Source organism: Indicator indicator, chromosome 36, assembly GCF_027791375.1.
Source record: "Indicator indicator isolate 239-I01 chromosome 36, UM_Iind_1.1, whole genome shotgun sequence".
Classification (NCBI taxonomy): Eukaryota; Metazoa; Chordata; class Aves; order Piciformes; family Indicatoridae; genus Indicator; species Indicator indicator.
In genome coordinates this window covers 4,986,637-5,012,393 of record NC_072045.1, presented here as the reverse complement: position 1 = coordinate 5,012,393, position 25,757 = coordinate 4,986,637, and the positions used below count along the sequence as shown (strand labels likewise).

The window sequence follows — 25,757 nt, the reverse complement described above, 5'->3', positions numbered from 1 at the left end:
TGGTGAGGGCTCGGCTCTGCCACGAAGTGCAGCTCCCCGTTCAGAGGAGCAGCCTTGGCAGGATGAAAAAAGGAAAGCTGCAGGTCTGAAGACAGTGAAACCTGTTCTCAGAGGAGAGGAAGGGATCCAAAGAGGGCAGAGAGCAACTCTGGAAAAAGCTGAAGGAATAATCTCATCCTCATCCTGCTTTCCCAGCTTTGCCTTTGCTCCAGGAGAGCCACTCAGGCTTTCAGCCTGTCCTAAACCAACTGGCCTGGGGGAATCCTTTCTCCAACGCCTGTCCCTGATGGAAAACTCCACAGAAACTTGTGGAGTCAGCACCAATTCCTCATTTAAAACAACCCGAGAGCCTCGTGTTACAATAAAAGCCTTCTGCAGTGTGCACTGCTGCATTCTGCCCCAGGTTCTTACAGCTATGTTTGATGTAAAATTAAAATAATAATTAAAAAAATATATGCAACCTGAACAGCAAAATTAATTAAACAATTGTTAAAAAAAAAAAAAAGAAATTGTCTGCAGCTGTTAACAAAGATTTAAAACATGAAAACCTGCAGACAAATTGTGTTTAGATGTGCTTTTAGGTGTCCAAAATGGTTTACAAAGTAGGGGGGGGAAAAGGTGAGGGATTTATTTCTGCACTTCAGCTTCTTTAGAACATTGTCCTGAAAAATCCTGCAGGTTTGTTTTTTTGTGGTTTTTTTTTTTTTTTTTTGGGGGGGGGGGTGTTTTTTTTTTTTTTTTTTTTTTTTTTTTCCTCTCCAAGACTTTGTCTTTTTGCAGGACTTTCTGCAAAAGGCAAAGTCAAAACTGAAGTCAGGGTTGAAACTTAAGAATAATTATTCACTCAGCCAGCTAAGCCGGGACTAATTTTTTCCTGTGTTTTCCTGTATTTTTTCTAAGCTTTTTCTGTCTTCACAAATCCTTTCATAGCCAGAAGCAGATAGAGTGAACACAGGAAGAATTCAAAAAGAATTTTTGCAGTAGGTCTCTTCTGCACCGTGTTTTAAACGCAGGTTGGTGGAGGTGGTTTTTTTTTTTTCCCATATCATAGAACTCTTTCAACTGGGAAACACCTCCAAGAGCATTGAGTCCAACCGTCAGCCTACCCTATCGTGATATGGTTAGTAATTAGTGAGAGAAGGAAGAGGTCAATCAAAGGTACAGAAATGATCACGGACTGAAGTCTTTGCGCAGCTGAGATCCCGAGGAGATAAAAGTGCGAATGGGAGCTTCAGGAGCTGGAAGGTTCTGAGGTATTAGAGTAGATATTCTTGAAGCAGGTGGATTTGGAACTCACGTGTCGGAACTGGATGATCTTAAAGGTCCCTTCCAACCCAAACCATTCTATGACCATCGGCTGCCGAGCCCTCGACTCAAGCGCATCCCTCAGCACCACATCGACACGACCCTGAAATACCTCCAAGGGATGGGGGAAACCACTCGACCGACCCCGCCGCTCCGGTGCCCGATAGCCCTAATGCAGCACGGAAGCAAAAGCGCAGCACGAAACCTCCTGCCCGCACGTCATGACGCTAGACACTAGCGGCAGAGACGCTACCACCGAAGGCAGGGAGCGGAGCCCGGAGAACCGACCCTGAACGGCGACGAAGCAGCTCCCATCGCCGAGGGCTCGGTACCGATGCTGTCGTTCCCACCCCGCGGGGCTTGGCTCTGCCCACGCCCTCCACGGGAAGAGCCGGGCGGGAGGCGGGGGCGGGAGAGGGCGGAGCCGAGCAGGAGTGGGCGGAGCCGAGCGGGAGTGGGCGGAGGCGTGGCCGCGCTGCCGGACGTGAGTGGCTCCCGAAGGTCCCCGCGGCGCCGCCGCAGTCATGGCCGCAAGGCTCTTTCCCGTCGTCAAGTGAGTCCCAGCTCCTCTCGGTCCGCACGGCTTGGCCTTGCCGCCGCCGGCTCCGCGCGCTCCCCCCGCTCCTCCGCCGCGGCTCGCCGAGCCCGGTGCGGAGCGTTCGCCCCTGTTCCTCCGGGCCTGCTTGTGCGGGGCCCCGGCCGGCGCCCGGCCTTGCAGCGTTGCGCCCTTGACCGCGGCTGCCCCCGTTGCAGGCCTGGCCTCCGGCCGGCGGCTTCCCTGCGTCTCCCCGGCCGGAGCCTTGCGGGGATCTTGTGGCGAGGCTGAATAAGCAGGGGGAGGGCTGCCCAAGGGCGCTGGGCTGCGGAGGGAGCACCCCCAGCTCTGCATCCCCAGCCGCTGGAAGGGAGAAGGCGTGAAGAGCGCTTTTGGCAGCGAGTAGTGAGGGCATCCTGAACGGGGAAATCTGTTTCCCCCCAAATACATCGTCGGAGTCGTTTTGGTTGGAAGAGGCCTTTGAGAGCATCACGACCAACCATTAAGGCAGCACTGCCAGCTCACCACTAAACCATGGCCCTCAGCAACAGCTCTGAGACCTCTCCAGGGATGGGAACTCCACCACTGCCCTGGGCAGCCAGGACAGGTGCCAGGCTTGTTTCAGTGGTGTCCAGGGGAAGGAGCAATGGGTGCAAGCTGGGGCATGAGGAGGTTCCACCTCAACATGAAGAGACATTTCTTCACTTTGAGGGTGCTGGAACAGGCTGCCCAGAGAGGTTGTGGAGTCTGCTTGGCTTTTGGCAGTCACAGCTTGCAGTCAGAATGTGAACTGTTGCTGCTTTTGATTCTTTGAGGTTTGTCATCAAAGGAGGCCTGGCTGGAGCTGCTGTGTATGTGGCATATGATCAGGGGCTGCTGGGCAGTGGCACACAAGGTGCAGAAGCCCTCAGGAAAGCTCAAGAAGCACTGCCTCCAGCTATCCAGGAGTGGACAAGTTACGTAGGCTTGGAGGTAAGGACTGTGCAGATGGAACATGGCAAAGCAAAGACGTCCTCTGAATGGGGAAAAGAAAACCCTTGAGGAGATATTCTGGTTCCAGTGATGCTGGTGGGAGTTTTGCTATTGGAAGTGGATTTCACTTTGAGAATGTTCTGAAGGGGATTGAAATGGAAGGAGAACATAAAGGCTAAGTGTACAGGAGGGACATTGCTCACCTGTTACAGCAAAGGAGAAGGGATAGCTGAGTCAAGGAGGGGATTTCAAGCATGCTCTGGGATGTATTTCACCAGGCAGTGGTGTTTCTAAACTTCTTTAGGATCCTACACACTTAAAAAAAAAAAATGGAAAGCTTCTCCTCCCAGTTTCTCAGGCTGCCAGCAGCTCATCGAGTTGAATTTAGATGACCTGAAGGGGTCCTTTTCTTTGACTAATTCTTAGGTTTTTAAAATCCTCCCAGCAGGAGAAGCCTTTGCTAGAGGTTTGAAAAGCATTTTTCATACCACAGCCTGTTGTAAGCTAATAGGAGATAGCCATGGAGAGGACTTTTCAGCAGCACTGAAATGTTTTGCCTTCTGCCCCTGCTTTATACTGAGGCAAAGTGCAGTGCAGACTTCAGGCCTTGTGTCTGATCCCTTTTGGGACTTATGGAGAGCAGGCAGCTAAACAGATTTATGAGATCTGAGGTGTAGAGACTTCTCCAAGCTGATGTGAATCCTAAGCAAAACCCCTCAAGTGCTGATATTTTATCTTCTATTTCTCTTTCTAGCTCCCACCCATTCCAAAAATTGACTTTTCCCCCTCTGATTCCTGGAATAAAGGTAAAACAGCTCCTCAGCAAACACTGAAAAGAGCAAGGGGCCAAGAAATTTGGGTTGAATAACGCTTTGCTTGGGCTAATTCTTCTCTGCTTTCCTTGCAGGAGTGCAGACAGTTATATCTGCCTTGTCTGTAGCTCCCACCAGGGCCTGTGAGTACACTGTGGAAGGCTGGAAGTATGTGAAGGATCTTGTCAAATGAAAATGTTCTCCAGGGTTCGTGGTTCTCTCTGTTGTCTTTGGGATAAGGGAGAGTCCATCCCCTTAGAGAGCAGCTCAGCTATGCAAGGGCTACAATAAAGGACTTTGGAACTTCCAGTTGTATTTGGGTTGGTTTTAGCACACAGACTGCAAGAGCTGCTTCCTGTCTTAGCAGGGCTTGGAGGCTGCAGCAGAGGTTGTGGATCAGTTTTGGCAGGCTGTGGTGGCCACGTGTTGAGGTGTAGCTCGTGTTCTGAAAGCTGCCAGGCTTGCTACCTGAACAGATTGCTCTGAAGCTGAATTAGTCTCGGAGGTAAATGCCCTCTAAACCAAAACCAAGGCAGTAAGAGTTAAAAATAATATTTAAAAGTAGAAGATTTCAGTTGAAGGCTGAGGAAGAAGTGCCTCTGTCAAACCAAGAGCAAATTATTGATGTGAAAGCTGCTCCCAGCTGCCCTGGGACTTGGCACATGACTGGAAGTAACCAGTAGCAGTTGCAGTGCTTGCTGTTGGTGACTGTGCAGCAGGACCTTAGAAATCTGTGATGCAAAACTCCTTAGCAAGTCACAAGAAGCTTCTAACCTCATCCCCCCTTGCTCTGTGTTGTTCAGCCTGTGGGCAGTGCCTGTGTCCCTAGCACCTGAGCAAGAGCAGGAAAATCACTGTGCTGGTTGACTTTTCCAGCAGCTGCTCCAAAGATGCCCTTGGGTGCAGAGTTGAAGTGGTAGCACTGTTAACTTGACAGCTGCACCTGAATTCTTAGCTCCACAGCATAGGCTGCAGGCAAGGCTTTAAGGCTTTGAAATTTTACTTTAGGTTTTAAGTTTAGTTGTAGCTGTTGGCTACAACTAAGTGGATTCAGTTTGTCTCTTGACTTGGAAAAGTGTTTTTCTGTTTGGTGGTCTTTAAATGCATATAAAATAGGGCTGGAAGTACCTTTAAGTTACTGGCAGCTCTCTGTGTGAAGATTTTTTTGGCAACTGAGCAAAAGAGAAGATGGAAAGAGCCTCTCCAATCACAGCAGGGTCCTCATGGAAGGGAGAATGAGGCTGAAGGATTTCTGACTTCATCTAAACCTAGTACCCTATGAGGCTCTCTCTTGCTCTGAGTCTATCTCCAAACACATGCTGGCAGATGTGAAGCTTCTGCAGGAGGAAACTGGTGGCCACAGGCACTGTGTGGCATCACAGTACCATTGCCAGCAGGGAAATGGATGGGCTGGCACCTGGGCATGCATGGCCTGGGATGGTTATGTGAGCACTGGAAGTGTAGCTGAGCAGTGTCTGCATGGAAACATTTTGCTACCTTCCACTACGGTCCAGTTTGTGGAGTGTTCCAAGTTTTAATGCTGATGGAAACTTCCCAAGGGCAGTTTTCAGTTGCAGCCAAGGCATAGGTGAGGAGCAGTGGTGGCCTAGAGGGCATCAGGAGTGTAAGAGGGGCTTAAAGATTCATTCTGTATTCTTAAACCCTTTGTGATGGGATTGTGGCGTCAGGTTGCAGAAGTCATTAACGCCGTGGCATCAGCAGGAATCTGTTCCCTCTTCACTGGAAGCATTTACCAGCTGGGTTGGTGTAAACACACAGCTTCTACTCTCTCTGGCCTCAGGTCTGTCTTTCTTCAACCTCCTGCTTCCAAAACTAGGGACAGAGATTATCCTCACTGCTGGCAGCAGAGGTGGCATTTCTCCCACTGTGTTTTAAGACAGCTGCATTGTTCTAGGCCATGCTGGTTGGAGAAGGAGCCAAGACACAGGGCCAGGGCATGAAGCAGGGGGAGGCAGGAAGAGGAGGCTGAGTGCTCCTTCAGATTAGGAAGCAGATTTGTAACAGGAGAAGCAAAAGGCTTTGAAGGTTTGTTTCCTTCTTTAAACAAACAGTTCTGTGATGAAACTTGCTGCCAAGAGATTGTGGAGGATTTGGCCCAGGTATAAATAGCTTGGAAAAAAGTGCTTAAGTTAAATCCTGGAGGATGGGTCCAGCACTGCTTCTTAAACCAAATACTCCAGATGGAAGCTCAGTAAATCTTGGGAGGGCCAGACACTGGGAATTTATCACCTGCTAAAGGATTGTTCTTCAGGTAGCCTGCTCCAACATAATTTCTTCCTTTATGTGCAAGCAGCATGTCTGCTGTGGGGATTGTTTCCTGATAGCCCAGAGAAATCTTTGCAACCAGGCAAAAACCCCAACCCAAGCAAGCTCACACCCAGAATTTATCCAATCATTCCCATGCCACTGCATTTAATAAAGGCTGGCCAGGGTACCACTGCTGCAGAGTGGGTGTGGAGGTTTGAGGGAGGGGCTGTTAACTGCCAGGAACATGCAGGTGGTCAGGGTGGACATCTCATGGAATGAAGAGGGAAATGCAGGAAAAAAGAGGTGGGGGAAGAGCCTTCATCCTGAAGTAAACATCCTTTTAAGATGCAGTAAACATCATCATGACATAAGCAGCTTCAGTCTTGACTGCCTGTTTGTTGTTTCCTGCCCCCTCTGGTGGTTAAAAAGGTTCTTTGATTAGAATAATTATCAACCCAGATGAGAAAATGTAGTCCCTTTGGAATCAGTCTCTAGGTCTGGGTCATATTTTGACTTCTCCAAACTCCTTAAATAGCAAGCTAGGAGATGGCAACGTTCCTTATACTTGCAAATGACTCTGTGGTGCTGTAAATAGAGCCTGCCTGGGCTGGAAGGGGGAAAAAAAAAATCTCATAACCCCTGCTGAGATGCTGCATACCTGCTGAGGACAAAGGCTCCTTAGAGCTACAAATGGCCAGGTCAGTTGTGCTGGAGCTTCACATTGCAATTCCTGCAGAGGACTTCCAGCCAGAGTAATAGGGACAGACACAGCTTGGATCCAGTGGGAGCAATTCACTTGTCCTCATGCTTAATGGTTGGTGGATCTGAACTGGGAGAGACAAAGCAGAGCAGGTCTGGAGCTAGCAATGCTCTTTCATTTTCTCTCTCTCAGAGGAAAGCATCTAAAGGATTAAAAGCAAGGAGGCCTTGGCTTCTAGCCAGCCCCACACACAATTAGTGGTTAGGTGCTAGTAAGTAGTCTGGAAGTCTTTATTTGCATTCCTGATTTGTTCTTGAATAAATGACCCTAAGGCTTTCTTTGCTTCACCACCAAACCAAAAATGAACTTGACGTCTGTGTGAGATCCAGACAGCCTCAGGCAACTCCCCCCCTGCAAGCAAAGCAGCTTCTTAGAATGGAGATGATTTGTCCACCAGTGTGGCAAGTCTGATGAAAAAGCTGTGAGGTTTCACTCTCCCTAACAACGCAGGCTGTAGGGAATGAATAAAGAAAGGAAAATCTGCAGACAACTGAAAAAAAAAAAACCCAAACCAAACCCAAATATCTCTGAAGATGGGAAAAAAAGTGACTCTAGTAAAGAAAGCAAAAGGATTTGCTCCCTCTTGGCATCACAAAAGCCTTTTTTGGTGGGTAAGGCTAAGGCCATGTTGCTCACAGCCAAATTTTAATTTGCCTTTGTGCAGTCATTTATACTAAATCTTCATCCTGCTCTCACCACCTTCTTACACTGACACCAAAGCACAGCCAGCTGTGGCTTCTGTTCTGCTTCATGGAAGTTTTGGATTGCTAGGGAAAATTACTGGCCTGAAAGTGGTGGAACTTTGGACTGTCCATTATCTATCAGAAGCTAAACAGAAATAATTGTGACTTGCAGATGGAAGTCATTGCTTTCCCAAGGACCTTTGTATTTTCTCTTGGAGGAGCTGTGCTGGTAACTCAGGCTGCCCAGGGAGAATCATGGAATTGTTAAGGGTTGGAAGGGACCTCAAGGATCATCCAGTTCCAACCCCCCTGCCATGGGCAGGGACACCTCACGCTAGATCAGGTTGCTCAGAGCCACATGAGGTTGTGGATGCCCCCTCCCTGGAGGTGTTCAAAGCCAGGTTGGATGAGGTCTTGCCTAGGGTGAGGTCTCCCTGCCCATGGCAGTGGGGTTGGAACTGGATGATCTTCAAGATCCCTTCCAACCCCACCCATCCTTTGAATTTTCAGAGTTGTTGCACAGCACTTAACCACCATGACACAAGATGACAAAAAAAAAAAGATTCACTATTTGCCTTCCAAGCTCATTTTGCAGTGACAAGGTGTTCAGGCTTGGACAGCTGCAATACACCACCACTCCCTCCTGCTGAAGTCTCCTCCTGTGACAGCTGAAGTCACACTCCTTGAAGTGCATTGCTGGGAGCTACTTGCTACTGAAAGTGTAAAGAGACAACCTGGAAAGCATTTTGATACTTCATTTTTGAAAGCAAAGTGACATGGGTTTAGGTTTTAAGGTAGAGCTGAATAAAATGGAAGTTTTCCAGGGGACTGCTGCAACCAAAGCATTAACTGCAAACAGGCTTTTTTATTTCTGGAAAATGGAATGCTTCATTAACAAACATTTTGGATGGGGATATGAACAAACACATTACAAAAACGAATGAGTTCACATTGGGTCGAGTGACAGGATATGGCAGCAGCTTTAAAAAAAAAAAACAAAACAACAAACAACAAACCCCAAAACGAAGTAATAAAATTACATTTAAGAGTGGCCCCTGAGTTACAAGTGAATGGTAACCCTGGGTAACAGAATTCATTTTGGTTGCCACCTTGCATTAAAAATTCCAAGAGACTCAGTAGCGACGGTTGAACCGAGGGTCGTTAGGTCTGTTTGCTCTCTCCTGGCCAGCAAATCCTTCTTGCATTCCTCCTGCATGCATCATCTGACTTTGGTTGCCACTTTGCATGAAGCCTCCACGCCTGAAAACAAACAAACAAAAAAAAGGATTCAGACGTTCTTCCTGTGGCTCTGGGCCTCCAGGTGATCTCATGGATGCTTCTTTTCAAACTTTCGGCATCGTTTTTCTGCAGCGCATAAAAGCCATGGGGATGGTGTTACCATGAGGGTGGTGGAACACTGGAACAGGTTGTCCAGAGAGGTAGTTGAGGCCCCATCCCTGGAGATATTCAAGGCTCTGGGCAACCTCCATCTAGTGGAGGATGTCCCTGCTTACTGCAGAGGGGGTTGGACTGGATGACCTTTGGAGTCCCTTCCATCCCGAACCATTCTATGATTCTTTCTTGACAGTTAAGTAACAAATCAGGTCGCTGATGCTCCCAGAAAAGTTTTTTTTTTGGCTATTTAAAATAGATGTCCCTCTACTCTGCCCTCCTGAGGCTGCATCTGGAATATTGTGTCCAGTTCTGAGTCCCTCAGTTCAAGGAACTGCTTGAGAGAGTGCAGCATGCAGCTGTAAAGCTGCTGAAGGCAGTGGAACATCTCCCTGCTGAGGACAGGCTGAGGGAGCTGGGGCTTGGAGGAGCCTGAGGAATGATCTCATTCCTGTTGATAAAGATGTGCAGGGCAGTGTCGGGAGGATGGAGCCAGGCTCTGCTCAGGGATGTCCAAGGACAGGACATGGGGCAAGCATGGAGCAGAGGAGGTTCCACATGAACACAGGGAAAAAGCTTTCAACTGTGAAGGTGATGGAGCCCTGGAGTAGGCTGCCCAGAGAAGCTGTGGAGTCTCCTTCACTGGAGACTTCAAAATCTGCCCTATGTGGCCCTGCTCTGACAGGAGGATTGGACTGGATGATCAAACTTTTGCAGTCCCTTCCAACCCCTAACATTCTGTGATTCCCTTAAAAGGGAAGCAAAGACTTTGCTCCTTTAAAGTTCTTACCCTGACATGCCTCCACGATGCATCACGTGGCCAGGTCTGCCTCTACCTCCACCTAAGAAAAACCCAAAAAGGTTCAGCTGCTTGCTTGAGATGCACAGTAATAGTTTTACTTCATCTCTGAGGACAACAATGCCTGCATTTCCTACTTTCTATGGCACAACTACTGAGCTGTTATGCAAGCAGCCTACCTTGCCACCTCTCATGATCCCGTCCTATCATCCCATCCACACTGCTCTGCCATGAACGATCTTGATGGCCTTCAAACTTTCTTCCATGATCTCCCCAGTCACGTCCATCTCTGCAATGAGATTCAGACCTCTTCACATTAGCCAGAGGAAGCAAAATAAGACTCAAAAGTCAAATAATTAGCTTGGTTTTTTCCCCTTCAAAAGGCTGGACAGGGATGGTGCTGCCAACAGCTGGAAGCTAGGGGAAGAACCATTACCCTGACAGTATCAAAACTTTGCTAGTAATGTTAGGTAAAATGAATTGAAAACATGAAGGCTTTCAGATGGGAAGTTGTTACAAAAATGAAAATAATGTTTAAAACCATCCCACCAAGCTGCATGCTTTGACTCACAAAGCAAGCTGAAAGAGCTACCCATTTGTAATCCATCCAACAGAGAAAGCTGGAAAAAAAACCAAGAATCCCACTTCCAAACCTTCCATCCCCACTTCCACATGTGGGAATATAAATGCACAAGAAAAAAAAACCCAAAACACTTCCAGTGAAGCAGACTAACCGTGACTGGGGGGGCATGCCTCTGCTCTCACTCATTCTTCTGTCAGATCCATAGCTGCCCCAGCTCTCCCGAGAGTCTCGCGAGTGACGATCTGGTCCTCCGTGGCGCTCATCTGGGTAGTGCTGGAAGGCAAAGGACACTCACAGGACTGCCTAAACCATACTCCTACATTGGCTGCACTCACTCAGCTGCAATGACTTCATCCCAGAATCAATTAGGATAGGAGGGACCTCCTGAGATCATCTAGTCCAGCCCGCAGGTTCAAGCACATTCAGCCAGAGCAGGCTGTCCAGAACAGTCTCCCTTTGGGGTTTGAGAGTCTTCACAGCTGGAAATTTCACAACTTCCTTAACCTATTCCAGTGTTTGAAGACCTTCACAGTTGTGGTTTGAGTTTGTTTTGTTTGTTTTGTTGGTTAGGTTTACCTTTACCTTGGTTTTTATTGTTTTGTTTTGGGCTGAGGGTTTTTTTTTTGGGGTTTTTTTTTTTTTTTTTGGTTGTTGTTGTTTGGGTTTTAGAGCTGATTTGTTTTGTCTTCAGATGGAATTTCATGTTTCAGTCTCTGCTCATTGACTCTTGCCCTGTCAGTGGGCTCTACTGAACAGAGCCTGGCTCTATCTTTGCCATACTTTCCCTCCCATGAAGTATTAATAGTATTAATAGTAGAGGTATTCTAGTGTGAGGTGTCCCTGCCCATGGCAGGGGGGTTGGAACTAGATGATCCTTGTGGTCCCTTCCAACCCTGACTGATTGCCTGTGAGCCTTTTCTAGGCTGAGCAGGACCTGGGCTAGTGGGAGGTGTCCCTGCCCAGGGCAGGGGTGTTGGAACTGGATGATCTTTAGGGGTCCCTTCCCACCCAATCCATTTTATCATTCTATGATGTTTCTGTAGCTTTATAAAGCAACTCACTTGTGCGTCCCGATCTCCCATCATTGTCCTAGAGCCATCTCTCCTGCAAACAGACAATTAAGATCAGATTGTGGCAGTAAAACATACAGCAGCCTATAAAAATCCATCTGCAGAACAACAGAGATGAAAAATCCTGCTTCCAAGTGCTGCCAACCTGATCTACAAACGGCACAGGCAGCTGGGATATATGGTAACCAAGACACTGTGTCCTGGATTCCTGGAGAATCCAGTTAGTCCTAAAGCATAAACAAGACTATTTTTAAGATGCTAGGTGCCTACAATAGTATTTGGGAATGTTTTAGAATCCTGCAGATGTGTGAAGCAACTGCAGGACACTCTGAACAAGCCTGCCAGAATGTTTAACTGCTGCTCTTTGTGACTATATAGGAAAGAGACCATGCTTAAAACAATAAAATGCAACCCGAACACACAAAGGCTGCTAAATGAGACACGAAACACATTTTTGTCTGTTGATTTTGGGCAACAGAGTGGAGGAGGTAAGACACCAACCTGTCTACTGAATGGTCTTGGTAACGGCCACGGTCCCTGTGATCGAAGTCATGGAAGCGATCCTGGCGACTGAAGTCTGAGTGGTACCTGTCATTCATTGCCATGCGTTTTGCCTCTGGCCAGTATGGATCATCTCTCCTGATGGAAGGAACATGCCCATTTCAGTCAGGAGAATGCCCTTGGATATTGCTTCCCTCCTTCCAAACTACGAAGAAGCATAACTAAGTCCCAAAAGGGACTTGAAAAACCTCAGGGAGGATAGTTCGACACAATGCAATCAACAGCTGCTGCTGACCAAAACCTGAGGGCACACAGACAGCTTTTTATAGCCCAGGCTGATGAGGCAGAACCTGGCAGCAAAGTCTTCCACTTGCATCATGTCTTTGCTGCCTTTACCTGCCATCTATGTCGTAAGGCCTCCTCATGGCAGAGCGCCGCTCCTGCTCATAGCGCAGCTGCTCGTGCTGCCGCCGCAGCTCTTCCCTCTCGCGCTGGATGCGATCCTGCTCTCTCCTCCTCTCGTGCTCGATGTGCATCCTTTCCCTCTCCAGCCTTTCTCTTTCCATCCGTTCCTGTTCCAGGCGCTGCCTTTCAATTTCCAGTCTCTCCCGAGCGATCTCGAGCCTTTCCCTTTCTTCCCGTTCCCGGATGGTCTGCAGGTGCTGCTGCCTCTCCCGACGCTCACGTGTGCTGTCGTAGCAGAAACAAACACTTACAGCTCTGAGGCTTCAACAAACACAGGAGGTTAACAGGGAAAAAACTAAAGAAAAGGAAGTATTAAAAATTAAAACCACAGCAACTGCGAATGTGCAGGGTCTACAGAGCAGTTCTTATGAGGAGAGGCTGAGGGAACTGGGGTTGTTCAGCATGGAGGAAAGGAGGCTGAGGGGACACCTTCTGGCTCCCTACAACTTCCTGTAAGGAGGCTGGAGCCAGGTGGAATTTGTCTCTTCTCCCTACGATCTGTGACAGAATGAGAGGAAATGGCCTGAAGTTGTGTCGGGGGAGGGTTAGGTTGGACATTAGGAAGAATTTCTTTGCTGCAAGAGAGGTCAGGGATTGGAACAGGCTGCCCAGGGAGGTGGTGGAGTCCTCATCTCTGGAAGTGTTAAAGAAAGGTGTGGCCATGGCACTTGGGGACTGGGTTTGATGGCCATGGTGGTGCTGGGTTGAAGGCTGGACTGGATGATCTTGGAGGTCTTTTCCAATCAAAACAATTTAACGATTCGCTAACCCTGACCCACAAACGTGTAACAAAACTACAAGTAAAAACCAAATCAACCCCCTTTATTTCCCAGTCATTGTTACATTTAATTATTTATTCTAGAGCAGTTAAAATAGTCAGTAAATAAGTAAGAAGTGAGTGGTGTCAGTGCTGCTCTTACCGGCGCTGCTCTGCCTCCCTCATTTTCCGCTGCGCTTTGATCTTGTTGAAGGGCACAATCCCTTGCCTCTCCCTGCTCTCTGATTTGCGATCTTGGCTCTTACTGCTCTGTGTGCAACATGGAAGTAGAGACATTTAAATGGAGTGCATTTCTAAAGGGGGAACTTTGTGAAAGGACAACCAGCACAAAGAAAGCTCTAAGCTCTCTTTCCATCCATAGGGATCGTGGCTCAAAGCTTAGCCCCCACGTTTTTTATTCAACAGTTGGTTTGTTTGTTTTTTCTTTAACCTTACAAACCACATGGACACAGCAACCTGCCCACATTTGGGGAGGGACTTTTTACAGGGGCTTGGAGTGATAGGATGAAAGGCAATGGCTTTGAGCTGGAAGAGGGCAGATTTGGACTGGAGATTAGGAAGAAAAGGAGGCTGAAGGGAAATCTTCTGGCTCCCTACAACTTCCTGAAAGGAGGCTAGAGCTAGGTTGAAGCTGGTCTCTTCTCCCTAGTATCAGGGGACAGGATGACAGGAAATGGCCTGAAGTTGTACCAGGGGAGGGTTAGGTTGGAGATTAGGAACAATTTCTTTGCTGCAAGAGTGGTCAGGGCTTGGCACAGGCTGCCCAGGGAGGTGGTGGAGTCCCCATCCCTGGAGGTGTTCAAGAAACGTGTGGCCATGGCACCTGGGGACATGGTTTAGTGGCCATGGTGGTGCTGGGTTGACAGTTGGACTTGATGATCTTGGAGGTCTTTTCCAACCAAAACAATTCTATGATTATTTAATATTTCCCATGAAGAAACATTACTTACTCTGTCTTTTGATGTAGTTGATGTTTTCACACTAATGACAGGTTCTCCTTTGGATTTATCCATTACTACAGTTCTCTCTGTTCCTTTACTTCCTAAATAAATCAGAGGTTGAAGGGAAAGAGATGGGAAAAAAACTACATACACTACAGCTCTCTACTATGCCAGAAGTTATCTTCTCCAAAATGTTCCTCAAAAATCATTTTTTTCTCCACATCTCTCCCAAGTGGATGACCTAATGTCAAATACCCTCCCCTCCTGCCTCTTTATACCTTCTGCCTTTCCAACGAAGAATCTGAAAGAATTCTACAACATTGGGTTGTTTTTAAATGACCTTTAAACAACATTAATATCATCACAGCTTATCTATCCCCTCTGCTGCCCCCTTATCCTCCCATGGTGATTTCTGAACCAGTTTCATGACAAGATGCTCTCTCTGTTCTCCAAGTGCCATCTTGGTGCCAGGTCTGGACAGCAGAGAACCTCCTTTGGGTGTGACTGCTGCACCCACAAGTGTTAAATGCCAGGTATCAGAGCCACATAGGAGTCAGACCACCCTGGAGCATGCAACACCTTATTGCAAAGGCTTGAAACTCAGCCCTGGTTGGTAGAATTCTACAATTGCCTACAATTAATACTCATACTTTACCAAATCTTTTACTCTAGGAAAAAACAAACAAACAAACAAACAGCCAAATTACCTGATTTAGTTTTATGTTGATCTGATGAACCAAACTTTTCATCTTTATCTTTTTTTTCCTTTTCATCTTTATCTTCTGTCTTTTTAGAATCATCTTTGTGGTCAGATTTTTCATCTCTTTTAACACTGCCAGGTCTACAGGTAGATATTGATAAAGATTAGATTGATGCAGAGTAAAAGAAAATGAAAGGAGCTTGCTAGCAACACAGGAGCAAAGTAGAATTCTGTTGTCATAAGTCAGTCATAATTAAAATTCCTAAGATTTCCTTCTACAACTTCCTACCCCATAGAATAAACCAATCAGATTATACTGTGCAGCTGTCACAAAAACATGGCTATGATTCCAGGTATCTCAACTGGAAGCAAATGGAAAAATTCACTCAACTCCACACTTCATGCCCACAAAGTTTCTTGTACAACATGAGAATTAAAAAGTGCCAAGATGAGTAACCTTTGTTGGGCAACTAGATGAAATCAAGGCAAAAACTTCTCAGCAATAGGAGTTAGGCCTCAAGAAGATAATTAAAACAAAGGACTTAGTGCCTTATTCACTCTCAAGTGTCTTTTTCAGCTACTTTCAGTAATGCTAAAGAAAACAGCACAGTGCTGAAGAGCAACACACTCTGGAAATGAGATTTTGGACAACTTAGCTTTAAGTGTTTGTGACCACAACCACCTGAGAAAGCCCTGTTCCAATGAGAGCAAAATGTAAAGAAGAAACTGTGACACTGATCAAAATTCTCAAATGGTCTTTTCTAGAGATGTGTGACATGAAAGCATCATTTAGAATGGCTGTCAGAACAAGTTCTTTACCATGAAGGGAGTGGAACACTGGAACAGGTTGCCCAGGGAGGTGGTTGGGGCCCCATCCCTGGAGATATTCAAGGTAAGGCTCAACAGGGCTCTGGGCAACCTGATCCTCAACCTGCAAGTTGAGGATGTCCCTGCTGACTGCAGAGGGGGTTGGACTGGATGACCTTTAGAGGTCCCTTCCAACCCAGACCATTCTATGAACACAGTCTGCTAAAACCCAAATACAGCTAAATTAAAAGGTATGTTTTAAAATGCAACTTTCCAATGCCTACCTCAAAACACATTAACAGAGCTTTGTTAAGCCACTGAACACCAACAGAACCTTTTCTTGGAATAAAAGTTAGAAAAATGGATCTATGGCTTTTTGGTGCTTGCCACAAATTCTCACTGTTCTGTTCCTGACCAATCAGCATACACTGACAACTGGCAAAACATCTCTGGACAGAGAATTTTTAGAACAGTACCTCTCACTGCCTGATTCTCTTTTTCCTTCATTCTCTTTTTTTTCACTTGGCTTCTTCCCAGCAGGTTCACTTTTTGCCTGAAAAGGATTTTGCACATCATCAGCTGAGAATGCGCCTTGATCTTTTGTCCAGTCTGATGGTAATGGGATGTGTCTGTGGGGATCAGTACTCACCTTTTCTACAGAAATGATTTTCCCATGTAACTCTGTTTTGTGGAGGTGAGTTATACATTTTGTTGCTTCCTCTGCTGTAGACATTGTGACAAAGCCGTAACAGCGAGCGCCAGGACTGCGAGCGTTGGTGACAACTTTTGCACCTACCACCTTCCCAAAATAGAGAGAGGTTACTGTAACAACTGCCTGCCTAACAGCAGCAACAAGGGCAAGCTCCATTTCTACTCTGATTTATTCTTGTCCATGATCATTCAGGAAAGCTTCCATTTTTAACAGATGAACAAATCTCAGAGGGTTGGAGTACCTCCCCTGTGGGGACAGGCTGGGAGAGTTGGAGCTGTTCAGCCTGAGGAGAAGGCTCCAGGGAGACCTTAGAGGAGCAGCCTCCCAGTACCTGAAGGGGCTCCAGGAGAGCTGAGGAGGGACTTTGGACAAGGGCTGGGGAGTGACAGGACAAGGGGCAATGGCTTTGAGCTGGAAGAGGAGAGATTGAGATTGGAGATTAGAAATTCTTTCCAGTGAGGGTGGGGAGACATGGAACAGGTTGCCCAGCGAGGCTGTAGATGCCCCCTCCCTGGAGGTGTTCAAGGCCAGGTTGGATGAGGCTAGTGGGAGGTGTCCTTGCCCATGGCAGGGGGGTTGGAACTGGATGGTCTTTAAGGTCTCTTCCAACCCAAATCAGTCTGTGAATCTATGAAAAGGAACACTGCTTGGAGCTATTCCTGCTTCTCTCACCAATGCAAGGCTGCAAAAGATGGGAGGCAAAGACTGAATTCTGTTCTGAAGAAAGCCCATTAAGATAAATTTTTAAAAAGGCTAACTTTGCATCAGTAACATTATTCTGCTCAAGGATAAAGGATTAAAAACCTAATAACAATTTGTAAGCCAATTTCCACCCACGTGCCAATGCTTGCTCAATTGCCAAGTCCCATCTGCCCTCGGAAAAAACCTTTCCCTGTCACTGCTAAAAGGCAGACAGCATTTTATCTACCATCTTGTTGAAGAATTAGGATGTTCACCTCAGAAGTGTATGGAAAAAGCCCACAGAAAACACCTCTGTTCTATAAATTCTGCTTACTTATGTTTATACCTTCCACACAGCTCAGTTTGTGTTACAGAAATCAATTGGATTTCACAGAGGTGTCAGTATTTTCAAGCACAGCTGAATAAAGAACATACTTTTGAGCACTTCATTTATTGCAGGTGTACATTTCCTTCTAGAAATGCCCCTACTAATACTCCAAAGAAAGTAACAATAGTTTTACCCCAGTGGCTAAACAGTACCATGGCATCCAAGTGACTAAACAGTACCATGGCATCAAAGTAGAGGCAAACACAAGGTTGGCTGCTGTCTAGTTTTTAAATACATTTATAATTGTGTAAGCTTTGTGATCAATGTTCCAGGTTACCAGATGGAATTCTGACCAAGGAAGGAAAATAATTGCATTCTTATGAGGAGGAACATTAAAAAGGTTTTAGTGAGCTTGTCTGAAACTCATGAGACTAAAGCCTGTTGCACTTAATCCATTTTTGGAGCTATTATAAAGTCACATTTAAGTTCCAGGGTATTTTCATTAAACATTCAACAGCAGATTGCCAGCACATAACACTTTTCTTTCACTACAATCTGCTGACAGCCATCTTTAAAGGCTTCAAAGGCTTGACAAAAATCCTTACTGATGTCTCTGACATCAATCTGCTACTAAATCAGCTTTTTCAGTTTCCCAATTGACAGGGAATTTGCCATTCTGTCTACCATTAACAACAACTGCAAGAATCTCCCTCACTCTACCTCAACCCTCAAATCTACCAAAGTGAGAGCTTTTTAAAGGAACTGCCAAGTCTAAACAAAAAGAAGACTTTGGGTATCAAGGCAATACTTAAGATACACTTAGGGTCACTTGGAGGGTGTATCTGCATGGCTGGCTGCAGATGGTGACAGGTTAACTTCACCTGTGCCTGAAGCAGCCAGCTGGAAGCCAGCTCCCATGCAGCTGTGTGGGATACATGTTTGCTGTGCCTGCAATAATTGTATTTCAGCATCTGTTGCTTGTTTTAGTCCTAAGGATGTCTTTGATAAGCAGTGTTAAATTCCCTACTGACTGTCAGTTTCCAACACAGCACAGAAAAGGAAAGTATTTATAAAGAGGCACTGGTTGTTTCAAATAAAGGATAATAAAGGGAATTTTGTATTTGCTTGGAAGTGAGCCACGGAACAAAAAGCAAGCAAGCAGCCAGTCAGTGTGCACTTCAATTTTTTCCTTGGTATCCCACAATAATTTTCGGATTTTGTATCCCTTCACTGATACTTTAAGTGACAGGAGCTTAGTAAATCTTAAAAGAAAACCAACCCAAGCCAATCCAACCCTTACCTTCCCATATTTGCTAAAAAGATTCTTCAAGTCTGTAGCTCTTGTAGTGGAAGCCAATCCACTCACCCAAAAGTTTCTACCAGAACCACTGGCAGCGTGCCCTAAAACAGGAAAACAAATACAACCAACATGCCCCATTTCAACAACTATTTCTGAAATAAAAAGGAGCAATTCCATAATTGTTTTTTAATCAGAGAGACAACAAAATGCAACCCAGGAAGTGAGGAGAAACTTCTTTACTGTGAGCGTGATGGAGCTCTGGAGCAGGCCACCCAGAGAGGTTGTGGAGTCTCCTTCACTGGAGACATTGAATTATCTGCCTGGTTGTGTTCCTGTGTGACCTGCCCTATGTGGCCCTGCTCTGGCAGTGGGGTTGGACTGGATGATCTTTTAAAGTCCCTTCCAACCCCTAACATTCTGTGATTCCCTTAAAATGGAAGCAAAGAGTTTGCTCCTTTAAAATTCTTACTCTGACTTCCAAGCCCCATCTGAATGTGTTTGTGACCTGCCCTGGGTGATCCTGCTTTGGCAAGGGGGCTGCACTTGATCTCTAGAGGTCCCTTCCAATCTTTAACATTCTGTGATTCCTCTATTTACTCCTTTGAATGACTAGTTACTACAACTGACTCAGGTAAACGTTAGATTTGACCCCAAAACACTTGAAAAATCATTTGTACAGCCTCAAAATCCTAAAAAACCCCAAACAACACAACCCAAAGCAATCATGAAAGCTCTATTTTTTTTTTTTTGCACAGAAACATACCTTTCTCATCCTTTGAGATTATCTTTGCATCTCTGTCCTCCTCAACAGGGCTAAAGACAAAACAACACATTATTCAAGTCATAAAGAAAAGGAACTGATTAGAAATTCTTGATAAAAGCTAAATACCTACCAGAAAATACCTTGCAAATGAAAACATACCTTTGTATACTCGATTTAAGACATCTGACAAGAAATAACCAAGTCAGATTCTTAAACAGATTTATATTAGGAAGAGGTTTACAAATAAGAGTAATTTAAGGAGAAAAACAAACAAACCCCCCCCCCAACCTCTGAAGGTTGAGGAAGGAAAGAAAATCAAACACTTTGTGCTTTTAAAAACAAACAAAAAAATATCTATATAAAAAAATAGATCTGCACATGGAGAATTAAAACAGACTCTTTAGGAATAGGCTACAATTTCATCAGTCTCGGTGGCCAATTGAAGGAAACACCTTATTTGCATCACTTAAGGACCAATGAAAAACAGATAGCATCTGGGCTATAACGGAGAAAAAACAAACCTCTTTTTCTGATCACCGCCCTCACTGGCTGAGGACTCTTTAGTAGCAGGGGGTTCCTCAGAATTAGCTTTGTCTTCTGTTTTCTTGCCATCTTCTTTGCTATCTTTGCCTTCGGGACCTGCGCCTTTGGCCGCTGTTTCCCCACTAGAGGCTTCCAGGCCTTGGGAGCGTTTGCTACTCTGATCGCTTAGGGTCTCTACTACTAAAGAGTCAGAGTCCAGCTTCTCTTCCTCTATTGTCTGTTCACTTGTCTCCCCTTTTGCTACAACTAAACGCTTTGCTTCCTTCCTTGCCATAGCTTGTGCCGATTTGCTGTCCATATCTAAAGCATCTTCCTCCACCTGAGCGGCAGCAAGAGCGTCCTCTTCCTCCGCTAGCCTCTTGCCTGGCACCACGTTACTGGCTTCCTGGGCATGTGGCCGCTCCGCCTCGGAAGTCTCTTCGTTAAGTACTTCAGATTTACAAGTTTCCCCCAAAATGTCGAGTATTTTCTCATTTTCTACGGATTTAACAGGAATAGAATGGCACAAGATTTAATCACCAGGGAAATACAGCAATCACAAATGTGGAACTGGCATGGCTGCCACACTAACACCAAGAGAACTTCTAAGCTACACAGAGATTGGAAAACCCTAGGTGTACACAGCATTACAAGTGCTACGCTACCTGCTGCCTGACAAACTACCACACCAGCCCTACAGTGTTAACAGGGAAGAAAAATGCCCCCACAGATTTAACAAAAAAACCTTCTGGCTCATCCTTCATATTCTTCAGGAAATCGTTCAGCTCTGTTTCTTCTCTAGTTAGCTTCCAGAGTCCGAGATGCTTAACTGAGTGTATCAAGGCACTGAGGGTTCAATTTTAAATTTCTCTGAATTTCTTTTAGCAGACAGTCCAACATGAGACCTGGGCATCTTCTGGTGGTGCATGAGTGTGTTTGCAGTCCAGAAAGTGAAAAGTATCTGTATGAAATTTCCATGAAGAAACTCTCTTCTTTCTTCTGTATCCAAGTAACTAATCTTTACATTTTAATCACCTACAATATCTTTTTCTTTTTTTTTTACTGCTTTCACTGCTCTCTACTTAGTAACAGAGTTAGGGTGTGTGATATCACAAGATCTGTTTACAAGCAGAATCTTTAGCTTAAACTGTGATTAACTTCTCTAAATCCATTAAAGAGTTTTGTCTTTTTTTTAAACCATTTCATTTCACTGGAAATATTTCAAAGCTGACAAGCATCACACTTCACAGATCTGGGGATATGATTGGGTTTCCAATCTCTATGACCCTGCATGATCTGGGTTGTCCATCATAAAAATAATGTAAATTATGCTTGTTGACTGGTTTGGTTTTGGTTTTGTTTTTTTTTTTTTTTAATAGTTAATGGTTTAAAAAGTATTAGTTGAATAGACAGGAATATGTTTTCTTTAACAGTACCTGGCTCCAAGTGCAGCTTCTCCATTTTCTGTTTGGGAAAATAAAGAGAGGATGAGGATTTTGTAAACTGCATTTTGTAACACAGACTACTAGCAACCCCTCACCCAACCCCAAGATTGAAAGCTACACAAATTCTCCTACCTACATTTAGCACTTTTTCACCACAACCCACTGGAAGTCAGTATTTTATACAGGGAAAATATCCAGCATGTTAAAGCCAAATCAAAGTATCAGCCACAACTTTGTTCTGATCTCTAGCTTGGAATGGTAAAGAGATGAATAAAATATCTTTGTGCACCACTTTAGCTGCAGAATGAAAACCAAACACAGCTACTGCTTGTTATAATCAGCAGGAAAACAAAGAAATCAACAGTACAAGACCACTTTTGTTTGCCACAGAAGTGGCAGAAAGTCTTGATGACTGAAAAGCAGGGAAAAAACCACCAGGGATTTTCATTTGACAGTTGTGTTCCAAGCAAGAGCACACATCATGGATTCTGTTACAATTTTATATTGTGGTCACATGGGGTTATTTTTCAGTATGAGCACAGAGTGAATAGTGACAAAACCAATCTAAAAATATAGCTACATTTTTCTATTTACCTTCATTTCAATTAAACTGGGAGAAGAGGCATCTAAATTGTTTTCAATTTCATCATAATCTTCCTGAAAGAATAAAAGAAAATGGAATTGTATAGCATTTCTTACAAGAAGTAATATCAGCTTATGGAGCAATACTACTGTATTTGATTCTCCCTAGCAGTAAAACAAGAATTTCCAATATTTGACAGATCTCAACTGTTACTTCAAATTGTCACCCAAGAATGAGGAGCAAGATCTGAATATTCCTGTTGATTAAATAGCTTTCTCCAGTTGCCTTTTATTTTGATTTCAACATGACATTGTCTATTTCAAAGAAGTTCTTTACTATGAGGGTGGTGGAATGCTGGACCAGGTTGCCCAGAGAGGTGGTGGAGGCCCTGTTTCTGGAGACGTTCAAGGTCAGGCTTGATGGGACTCTGATGTCCCTGCTTACTGCTGGGGGCTTTGGACTAGATGACCTCTAGAGGTCCCTTCCAATCCAGTGCATTCTATGATGTGATTGTAAATACCCTTTGAAAGACCTCTACTCACTTCATTTTCTGTTAGCTGATCTGGAAGTTCTTTCATTTCTGCTTCAATGTTGTCTTTATTCTCAGACAGAGAATCAAGAATATTATCAGGACTATAGTCTTCTCCACAGTCTACTGCACTGCCAGTATCTATTTCAGCTTCATCTAATACACTAATGTCCATCATGTCAATATCCTGCAAGGTATCCAGACTTGTTTCAATATCCTCCTACAGAAAAAAAAAAAAAAGGTAGATGTGTATTTACTGTGGGTGAAATGATGCATATTCTTAGTAACAGCAATCATGATTTTCACTTACCTGCCCATCTCTAGAGTTTTCCTCTAGTCCATTGTCTTCAACACCTTCTTCTTCTGATTTTCTCCCTAAAACCAGCATCACTTCAGTGAGATACAGCACTAAATTTTATAACATGTCTTCTCTCTGCTATTCAACACTGAGTTTGTTTCAGCAAATAATCCTTAAGACCTCGATTCAGAAGTCCAGGTCTGTCTTGATACAATGGGAGGAGAACTTGCCACTCAATACAAGTGAGCAGCATGAGCATGAACTAAAAGTAGCACAACTACAGTTTTCAACAGCTGCAATCCTCTCATTCCACAACAATTCAACACCAAAAAATCCAACCACTGTCCAGGAAGGTTTCTTTCCATTTAAAAGAAACATCATATCAACGTTACAAGAACCCCCCCTTACATTTAAATAATTAAACTGATTTAGAATTAGTCTTAATTTTGAAGATCTTGGAGAGAGATCATATCTTAGACACAAGCCACCAGCAATCATGTATTGCTATTCAAAACCAGCTGTTTTTTCCCTATTTGTACCACTTTACCTTAAAGGAAGCAGTAAGCTTCAGAAAGAATCTTTTTAAGAACTGGATATGGGCAATTCAGATGAACCACAGGAAAAAAAAAAAGACAATTAATATAGGTACAGCAAGGAACTCAGTACCCAGGGTGTTGTGGAGCCACCTTAACATACAGTAGCAGAGCTTTCAGCAGAAGCTTATGGTGCAGCTGCTTGCTCAGTGCCTGACAATTCTATACTCATGGACTCAAGTATAGAAACATCTCTAATCAGCCCTAGACCACATCTGGAACACTCTGTACAGTCCTGGGCTCCCTAGTTCAAGAAGGACAGGGAACTACAGGAGAGAGTTCAATGGGGAGCTATGAGGATGATAAAGGGACAGGAGCATCTCTCTTATCAGGAAAGACTACTGAGAGAGCTGGGGCTGTTTAGTCTGGAGAAGAAAAGGCTGAGAGGATATCTTATCAATGTCTACAAATATCTGAAGGGTGACTGTAAAGAGAATGAAGCCAATCTCTTTTCAGTGATACCCAGTGGCAGGACAATGGATGTAAACTCAAACACAGGAAATTCCATCTTAATATGAGAGAAATTTACTGTGAGGGTGCCAGAGCCCTGGAGCAGGCTGCCCAGAGAGGTTGTGGATCTCTAGAGATTTTCAGAATATGCCTGGATGCATTTCTGTGTGACGTGCTCTAAGAGGTCCTGCTTTGCAGGAGGGTTGGACTCAATCTCTGGAGGTCCCTTTCAACCTCCAACATTTTTAGCAATTGATGGTTCATCCATAGCTTTCAGGACTTCCTAATGTGAGCATGGTTAGGTGTCATATTACCACCCTGAACTTGTTATTACTCACTGATGCAAGAGAGTTTACCCTCTTCAGTAAAAGGAAAAAAATGCACTCATTTATTTATTCATGTTTTAGTTAAAGGAACAGAAACAATCAACACTGTATACCAAGTTCTAGCTACATAGAAACAAAGGAAGTGTATTTGCCTAGACATCATACCTTTGCTAGTTCTTTTGGGTGTTCTCTTGTTGGTCAATTCTGAGGCCACAGGAATTTCATCAGGATCACCTCCTTCATCCTCAATGGCCTATCAGAGACAGCAGCATAACATTTCTTGTATTGTTTGTGGGTGTGCATTTGTACTGGTTTTGAATGGGATAGAGTTCAATTTCTTCACAGTAGCTAACATGGAGCTGTGCTTTGAATTTGTGCTGAGAAGCAACACAGGGATGTTTTAGTTACTGCTGAGCTGCACTAGCAATGTAAAGCTGCTCCTTAGCAGTGAGCAGGCTGGGGCTGTACAACGAGCCTGGGATGAGGCAGCTGGGACAGCTGACCTCAACTGGCCTAAGGGATATTCCAGACCAGATGATATCATGCTCAGAAAGGGTGAGGGTGGAAGTTGGTGGGGCTGCCACTAATGGGGATTGGCTTGCATTAGTTGGTTGACAGTAAGCAACTGTTTTCTTTTACATAGTTTATTTTTTTCCCGTTTCTCACCTTTTAGAAAATTATTTGTCAATCTCAATCCATGAGTCCTCTCTCACTTTTACCCTTCTAATTCTCTCCCCCAACCTGCTGGGTTGGAGGGGGAGTAAGCAACCATGTTGTTCTTTGCTGCCCAATAGTGACAAACCATGAGAGCATTTTTTAAGGATCTGTCACATGAAAACATTAGCGTCTAACCCCAGCTCAGGTCATACAGCCAAGCAGCCACAGCAGCCATTACAAACACTAAATGGTACAGTGTTTGAACACAACCCCACAGCTAAGTCAAGCTGCCGTTGAGGAACAAAGTTGCCCTCAGCTGTAAACCTTTAAGCTTACTACTTGGTAGACAGGCACTTTAACTGCATCAGACGGGAGTCTGTGAAAATACAGACTGAAATGAAACAGATAGAGTCAGGTGCAGTGTGTGAAGAGATACTGAAAGGGGAGAGCGTATGAATGATGGGAGAATGGGAGAGAACATCGGGGAAGGCCGCCCGTTAAGTGGGAAAGCCCAGGAAGAGATCGCAGCAGAACCCCCGTCATGGGTTCGCGGCGGTTTCAAGAAGCGGCACCGCTGCAGGGCCTGTTGGCGGTCCCCGCAAGGACAACGGCTCTACAGCAGTGCGAGGAAAGGGACATGCCGGTGCTAAGGAGTCCCCGCAGATCGCCGTAAACAGCGGAGGGACGCGGGGGCACCGCCGCCCACTCCGCGCTCCCCTCAGAGCCTCCCCCGCACAGCGGCCTGGGCCTCCCAGCGCGCATGCGCCAACCGCCACGGGCCGCGGACAAAGGACCCGGATGATGCCTCCCCCTCCCCCGCCGGACCAGTGCTTCACCTTCCTCAGCCGCTCCATGAGAACACTCTTGTTGCCGCCGCTGTCTAGGTTACGACGTTTGAGCTCAGCCCGGAGGTCGATGACTCGCAGCTCGCTCAACCGGCGGGTTTCGGGTTCTGAGCCGAGAGCTGCGGCCCCATCAAGGGATGTGACGTCCCCCAGGCCGGCCGCTGATTGACTCTCCGCCATCAAGGCCCCTTCAATATTCCGCCTCAAGCGCGAACACACAGGAGAATACGAAACAATCGAATAGCTAACCTTGCGATCACAGCACAAAATGGTGGGGAGGCCAAGATGCGCCGAGGGGAGGGGGGAAAAACCCGCTCTGCGCAGGCTCGCAGGCAAGGGCGACGGCGAGAAAAG

The 25,757-nt window shown here is 45.4% G+C and overlaps 2 protein-coding genes across 3 annotated transcripts; one reads left to right on the top strand and one right to left on the bottom strand.

Annotated features, from left to right (window-relative positions):
* Positions 1 to 1,798: 1,798 nt before the first annotated feature.
* Positions 1,799 to 3,920, top strand: MICOS13 (mitochondrial contact site and cristae organizing system subunit 13). Its single transcript, XM_054396294.1, has 4 exons — positions 1,799 to 1,858; positions 2,656 to 2,812; positions 3,567 to 3,618; positions 3,720 to 3,920. The coding sequence occupies exons 1-4, from the start codon at positions 1,830 to 1,832 to the stop codon at positions 3,815 to 3,817; spliced, it is 336 nt and encodes a 111-aa protein (XP_054252269.1). The 5' UTR covers positions 1,799 to 1,829; the 3' UTR covers positions 3,818 to 3,920.
* A 4,278-nt stretch (positions 3,921 to 8,198) lies between these two features.
* LOC128978376 (scaffold attachment factor B1-like) lies at positions 8,199 to 25,637 on the bottom strand. Of its 2 annotated transcripts, none has more exons than XM_054396268.1 (21): positions 25,395 to 25,637; positions 24,067 to 24,154; positions 22,545 to 22,609; positions 22,248 to 22,454; positions 21,717 to 21,779; positions 21,114 to 21,141; positions 19,677 to 20,175; positions 19,156 to 19,205; positions 18,393 to 18,493; positions 16,021 to 16,170; positions 15,848 to 15,924; positions 14,572 to 14,705; positions 13,874 to 13,965; positions 13,066 to 13,172; positions 12,077 to 12,370; positions 11,681 to 11,818; positions 11,171 to 11,213; positions 10,261 to 10,382; positions 9,706 to 9,815; positions 9,518 to 9,569; positions 8,199 to 8,595 (listed from the first exon to the last, which is right to left on the bottom strand). In XM_054396268.1, the coding sequence occupies exons 1-21, from the start codon at positions 25,581 to 25,583 to the stop codon at positions 8,469 to 8,471; spliced, it is 2,736 nt and encodes a 911-aa protein (XP_054252243.1). In that variant the 5' UTR covers positions 25,584 to 25,637; the 3' UTR covers positions 8,199 to 8,468. The 2 variants fall into 2 exon arrangements, with proteins under 2 accessions (XP_054252243.1, XP_054252244.1); XM_054396269.1 differs by having other exon boundaries at positions 11,681 to 11,815.
* Between the last annotated feature and the right edge of the window lie 120 nt (positions 25,638 to 25,757).

Coding starts and splice junctions, on each gene's coding strand:
- MICOS13 (XM_054396294.1), top strand. CDS start 1,830: ATGGCCGCAAGGCTCTTTCCCGTCGTCAA. Junction 1,859..2,655: donor AGGCTCTTTCCCGTCGTCAA/GTGAGTCCCAGC, acceptor TGATTCTTTGAG/GTTTGTCATCAAAGGAGGCC. Junction 3,619..3,719: donor CTCTGATTCCTGGAATAAAG/GTAAAACAGCTC, acceptor CTTTCCTTGCAG/GAGTGCAGACAGTTATATCT.
- LOC128978376 (XM_054396268.1), bottom strand. CDS start 25,583: ATGGCGGAGAGTCAATCAGCGGCCGGCCTGGGGGACGTCACATCCCTT. Junction 18,494..19,155: donor AATCTCAAAGGATGAGAAAG/GTATGTTTCTGT, acceptor TTCCTGTTTTAG/GGCACGCTGCCAGTGGTTCT. Junction 11,819..12,076: donor CCTTACGACATAGATGGCAG/GTAAAGGCAGCA, acceptor TCCTTCCATCAG/GAGAGATGATCCATACTGGC.